This window comes from Eptatretus burgeri, chromosome 8 (genome assembly GCF_056783735.1).
Source record: "Eptatretus burgeri isolate ZD-2024b chromosome 8, Ebu_testis_v1, whole genome shotgun sequence".
NCBI lineage: Eukaryota > Metazoa > Chordata > Myxini > Myxiniformes > Myxinidae > Eptatretus > Eptatretus burgeri.
In genome coordinates, this window is record NC_140968.1 from 85808996 (window position 1) to 85816013 (window position 7018).

General features: G+C 44.9%; 1 protein-coding gene across 1 annotated transcript in view; it reads left to right on the plus strand.

Annotated features, from left to right (window-relative positions):
- Positions 1-1295: 1295 nt before the first annotated feature.
- Positions 1296-7018, plus strand: part of HTR5A (5-hydroxytryptamine receptor 5A) — an 18435-nt gene continuing 12712 nt past the window's right edge. The window contains exons 1-2 of the mRNA XM_085892899.1: positions 1296-1456; positions 1817-2552. Coding sequence (XP_085749025.1) covers positions 1851-2552 — 702 coding nt within the window. The 5' untranslated portion in view covers positions 1296-1456; positions 1817-1850. The remainder of the gene's footprint in view (positions 1457-1816; positions 2553-7018) is intronic.

A 7018-nucleotide genomic window follows, 5' to 3' on the forward strand; every position in this document is an offset into this window, starting at 1 on the left:
TGCAGATGATGCTCGTGGGGTTGGTGCAGCACAGGCATGATGGGGCCATATGGCCTCCTGCGCCAAAGTTCCTTGTGCATTCTTCTGCTTCCCCCCTATCAATGGCTCTGACAAAAGGGAACATAGAATGTTTCTTTTATTCCTCAAGGAACAGCTGGAGTTATTACCTCTGCCACCGAAGGTGAAGGAGGTTATGTTTTCACCCCTTTCTGTCTGTCTGTTTGTCTGTTTGTTTGTGTCCAGGATATCTCAAAAAGTTGTGGACGGATCCGGATTAAACTTGTTGGACATGTTGGGTGTGTGACAATGACGAATTGATTCGATTTTGGTGAAGATCCGAATCCGGATCTGGATGCGAGAATTATTTAATTTTTAAAGTAATTCTTCACCATTGAGAGATCGGGCCAAAAATGATCTCGTCCTGTGGACCATGATATTTCAAAAATGTATTGGGCCCGATATGTTCTCGTGGATCAGGCATTCCGTGGCGGGGGTACGCGCTCTACCGAGTGCCCTTCTAGTTTTCGATTGTGAGAGCAGTGAACACAAAAACATGATCTTGACCAATTCCACTCCATTGAGCAATGTACACTCAACATGGGACTTCATTGCTCGATTATGGAGTGTCCGCAGTTCATTGGCATGATGGTTCAATGGTGCCTTCACTGCATATTTTGTTGAACAGTGTACTCGATTTGGAACATTAAGGCACCAAATTCTCACTTGAGTCAAGGGGTGGGATAGAGTGCACCAAAGCGCAGTAAACTTTATATTATTCATATCCGATACCAAGCCTGGTGTTGGCTTTACGGTTAAGGTAGCTGGTTTAAGATCTTAGGGTCATGAGTTGGTGGTCCTCGGGACTCGCACCTGGCTGCTGTGCGTACACACACCTGTCGTTCGCTCACACAATGCAGTTCATGCATGTGGAAGCACACACTCAGGACCTTCTCAATGTATATCCTATACACACACACACACACACACACACACACACACACACACACACACACACACACACACACACACACACACCAAGTACCTTCATAAAGAGATTAACCTGACACTGAGGTTTTCCATCAAGCTGGCTCTATGGTACACAACGATGGGTGTATAATATATTGCATCACATAAAGGAATTTAATTAATATCGAACTTGAAGCCCTTCCTCTCCACCCGCTAAAATCTTCCGATATATATATATATATATATATATATATATATATATATATATATATATATATATATATATATACACACCCTTTCCCTGTTTACCCATCCACCCCTCACATCCTCCCACATCTCATCCGCTCAAGCCCCCACCCATATAATATTCCTTCCTTCCGACCCGGTCTCCTTTCCCCACTTTTCTCTTTTCCCAATGCACTGGAAGCACCACCAATCGCAACGACCCTGGAGGAGGCTCTAGAAGCGGGGAGCGACAGCAAGACTGAAGGTAATGTGCGTGCGAAGCGAAGCGGACGTGCTTAATGCTGTGAGTGTGCATGATGATGATGATGGTGGTGGTGGTGGTGGTGGTGGTGTGCGTGTGATGCTTGACGCGTGTAGCGTAAACGTGGTAATGGTATGCATGGTGCGATGGTTGTGGCTGCCGCGATACGCACCTGGTTTGTGATGATGCTTGTGCCCAAGCTAGTTCTTCACTCAGGCTGAAAGTGAAGGTATGCGTGAGATGATGTCCGATAAATAACAGATGATGTACGGCGTTCAGCGTTTCTCGTTAAGGATTTCTCCAAGTTTCAGGTATCGATGATGACACCTCGTGATTTGTAAACATGATTTGTTGCATTTGTAGAAACGCGACAGAGGGCGAAGATCGTGCACGAGGAATGGCGACCAATACTGCGAACACTTCGAGCACGATGGCTTTGGACGGCGGAGACCACCCACGACCGCTGTCCCTACTGGGGATCCTCACCTTGACGCTTCTTGCGTTGCTCACCTTGACCACTTTCCTGTGGAACTGCCTCGTGTTGTTCACAATCTGGCGAGTTAAAATCTTTCACCGAGTGCCGCACAACCTAGTCGCGTCCATGGCCTTTTCGGATTCCCTGGTCGCTGCAGTGGCGATGCCTCTCGCCTTGGTCAACGAGATCCACAGGTACCGATGGCTCCTCGGTCGGCTGCTTTGTCAGCTGTGGATCTCGTGCGATGTACTAGGCTGTACGGCCAGCATCTGGAGTGTCACTGCCATTGCGCTAGACCGCTACTGGTCTATCAAGGATCATCTGGAATACAACTTAAAGATGCGCAAGTGTATCTCAAATTCTATGATCGCGTTTACCTGGGTCATGTCCACCACCATTTCTGTCTTGCCTCTCACTGGATGGAGCGAGCCGAACACTTCAGCCGATATGGAAGTGTGCTTCATCAAACAGGCTCCTTTGTACTCCGTGTTGTCTACCATCGGTGCTTTCTTCCTGCCTCTTTCTGTTGTCTTTTTTGTTTACTGGAAGATCTATAAGGTCACCGGCTTTCGTCAGAGCACGAACAAGCAGAATTCAATCATTCCAACGATGCAGATAATCGACGTGAGTTTCACTGTGATCTCCTGAAATTTCTTCTCTCACCATATTTATTCTCATGACATCATGTATACTGTGTGTACACACACACACACACACACACACACACACACACACACACACACACACACACACACACACACACACACACACACACACACACACACACACACACACACACACACACACACACACACACACACACACACACACACACACACACACACACACACACACACACACACACACCTCAACTTGCTGTATACTGCCCACATAACACGAAGTTAAAAGGGAAATGTAATCCGTTTTTAAGCATTTATGTAAATATCATATTGCTCTGGAAGTTGGACCCACCCATGTATTTCAAACTCTGAGCACGAACAGGATTTGTTTTTATTAACAAAATGATGGGTTTATGGCTCAGTCATGCAAATCTGTGGCACCACATTTGTGAACCACGAATTGCTGACATTTGCCAGAGGAAAACCGTTTTGGAGCCAGTCAATAAATCGTGTGTGTGTGTGTGTGTGTGTGTGTGTGTGTGTGTGTGTGTGTGTGTGTGTGTGTGTGTGTGTGTGTGTGTGTGTGTGTGTGTGTGTGTGTGTGTGTGTGTGTGTGTGTGTGTGTGTGTGCGTGCGTGCGTGCGTGCGTGCGTGCGCTAATCAGACGTATACTAACACAGGGAACTACATTTAGCAGATTAAAACAAGTTTTCTTTAAGATCATAAAATGACACCAAATGGAATTAGTGAAATAACATATGAATGGTAAAAAATATAATCAATGACAATATATATATATATATATATATATATATATATATATATATATATATATATATATATATATATATATATATATATATATATATATATATATATATATATACACATATGTAAATATGTAAATAAATCATTTAAACCCATTTCAGTGGTTGTTAGGAGATGAGGAAGCAGGTTAAAATAAACATTTATAAATAACCATTTGAATAACATTTTGATCCAGATGTGTGAAAGATGGTCATGATTGTTGGTGGATGTGTTATATTTAAGGTGAAGGTGTGCATGATTTAATATATTGTTGCAAATCTGGAAGCCATGAGCACACAACATACAGGTCCTATGGAATAGTTATATCGGTAAGTATGTGTTTTAGTTAGGGTCCCCGTCCCTTGTTTAATGGGTGAATAAATGTACATGCGCTGTGAGTTATTTTGATAGTTCGGGTTTTTACATCACTCACAACAACAACTACGGCTCCTACATCTACAACTACAACGACAACCCTCTGCTCCCGGCATTCTCCGCGCGCTCGCTGCTTTGCGGGCATGTTCGGAATTTGTTCGGGGATGGAATTACATTCCCAAGTATGGTCATGAACAGATTCGCTGGCAGCGTGCCAAGTAAGGAGTGCGTCGTGTCCCACCCACGGATGAGAGCGGGTCACGAGGAGCGAACCGCGCCTGAGAGTGATAAAAGCAACGGAGAGGAGATATTCAAGAGGATCTGTCGAGTGAGAGAATCAGCTCGAGCGAGGGAATCTGCTCGAGCGTGAGGATCTGCTGGAGCTCGTAGAGGAACAATTCGGGCCCGTTCAAAACGCATCTCTCGAGGCTGGGCAAAAGGCATCTCGTCGCTGGCGTGCTCTGGCTCTCGGCTCGTCTTGTGGCTGGTGTGGTCTGCGTCTGGCTGCCCTGGTTCCTTCTTGGCGGACTGGTGCTCCGGGAAGGTGCGGACATCGAGCCACGCGGTGTGGCCAGGTAGCCTGCTATCTTCTCTTCCCTCAGCTTGTCTTCCCTCTGAGCCGAAGGGATAATAAAGACCATTTTGGGTCCGTTTATTTGGGTGTGCGTCTGTGTGTGGACCCGTCAGTAAGTAGGAATTGTACAAGTGCTCTTTGCTGTACATACTTGCATCTCTATAGTCGGATAACTCTGCTTCTTGCGTGCTCCCCCCTTTCCCCCATTATAAATAAATACATTTGTTAAATGTATCAACTTGTTTGTGTGTTTCTTCCATTGGCTTAGCATGGCGCGTGTTGGTGAATTACAAAGGCTGTTGCCGCTGTAACTGTACATTTGGACCAACGGGACTTCTGCAACCATCCACTCGGGTTGCGCACGGGTCGGGCACGCTAACAGCTCGACTCGTACGAGGGCCGTCGAGGGTGTGAGTACTCGGAGACTCGCGACGTGGATTTCTAGGTATTTTGAAGATTGGCAAATAACCCTGTACCACGTGGTGGAATTATTGACGATTCACGGTCCGGTAAGGGACCCGTACCCTCGGAGTTTTCCGAAAGTTACGATCTCGATTCCGGGTCTTCGGTAGAGTCGACCCTACTGCTCCACCTAGCGGTCGTGCTCGCGGCCGATACCCGGTCTGCAACAATATGTATATATAATGGAATGAGTGATGAGAGTTGTAACTATGTGATAAGACCTTAAATAATCGAGTGAGTTGAGTTTGATGAGTGATGTTGCATTGATGGGTTGACTGACTGCCTGGACACAACTAAGGTTGTGGATCTACTGATGTCGGTAACCGACTGATGTGGATCCATGACCGTGATTGTGGATCCGCCGTTCGGAGAGGTTCCACAGCTGATAATCCATGCAGTCGGGAAACCAGTCAATTGCTTACAGGTCAAGGTTCTTACTTTAGGTAAGGGAACTATGTTTTGACGTTTGCAATTTAAACAAAGTTAAATATAGGATGTTGTGAAATTAACAAAATTTACAGCAATCCTTGAAATTATATTATATTTTAGGAATAGCCCTGACACTGTACAATTTATTAAGTGTGTGTGTGGTGTGTGTGTGTGGTGTGTGTGTGTGGTGTGTGTGCAAGTATGCTACATCACAAAAAGGTAATCATAATTCATTATTTCAGATTCTCAAATAATCAGACTTTTTGAATTCTCGCCCCGTCTTTCTCTCCCCTCTCTCCCTCTCTCTCCCTCTCTCTCCTCTCCCTCCCTCTCTCCTCTCCCTCCCTCTCTCCTCTCCCTCCCTCTCTCCTCTCCCTCTCCTCTCTCTCCCTCTCTCCCCCCTCTCTCTCCTCTCCTCTCTCTCCCCTTCCCCCACTCCCCATGGCCAGGAAGAGCTTCAAAGGGGTCCTATATGGTATTTCAAAACCTTTGTTAGAACATATCCCCCCCCAATTCTGTCCAATCCTCTTCCCCCACTCCTTAATCCCTCTGTCCATCCATCCCCCCCCCCCCAGTCTGTCGATCCCCTTCCTTCCCCCTGTCCTCTCCTCACAGTCATGAAGAGCTCTCAAAGGGGTCCGCTATAATGTAGTATTTCAAAAGTCTTTGTGACAATGTAACTGCCCCCTCTCTTCTCCTCCCTCCTCCCAGTCTGTTTATCCCCTTCTCCCATGGATGCCCCTTCTCAAGTCCCCCCTCTCCTCCCCCTCTCCTCCCTGCATAATGCCTGACCAGAAATGGCTATTAAAATAAGTTTTCCCTTTTTAAACTTCAATTTTCGCTGAATTTACTTCCCGTTTTTTTTTCAGCCAAGTCTTAAACCATTTCAGTGACAATGAAAAATGAAATTAGATATCGAATAAGAGTTCAGATGAAGCCATGAGGGAGTCTGAATGGAGCTTACATTAAACCCCTGAGATTGAAAATAGGCCTATTTTCACTGAAAATGAATTTTTGTCAAAAAACGCCAATTTATCAGATTTTCTTCCCGTTTTTTTGTAACATGCTTATTGCTAACTAATCGATTCAGTTATATTAATGAGCCTGATATGGTCAAAAATAAACGATCAGCAATATGATGTCCTGATGAGCCCACAACAAGGAAGAAATCTCGATATCTCTGCTTGCGTCTGTTCGTGACCATCAGCTTTAATCTCAATCTGCAAAGGCTTGAGTACCATTCGGATGCCTCCGAGTTTGGAAGTGGTATGTTGGTATAATTTTTGTACATGACATCAGCATCGTTTCATCGAGTCAGTGTGCTTCTTTCCTTAAATTTAATGTTCCTGGCTGGCAAACCTCTTGATTGGTGATCAGCAGGGCATAGACAGTGTGCTCGCATGGCAGGTGGTGCAGCAAGCGCTGTGATGGGACTGGATATGTGCCCTGCTGGGGGTTCGAGTCAGATATATTAATGAGCTAATATGGTCACAGATAAACAATTAGCAGTTTGTTGTCCTGATGAGCCCACAACATGGGCGAAATCGAGATCGACATCTCTGCTTACGTCTCTTTGTGACCATCGCCTTTAATCTCAGTCTGTAAAGGCTTGAGGACCATATGGATGCCTCCAAGTTTTGAGGTGATGTGTTGGTATAATTTATGTACATGACATCATCTTTGTGTCATTGCATGCTTCTTCCGTTGATATATATATATATATATATATATATATATATATATATATATATATATATATATATATATATATATATATATATATATTGTTACAAATCTGGAAACCATGCGCACTCAACATTCAG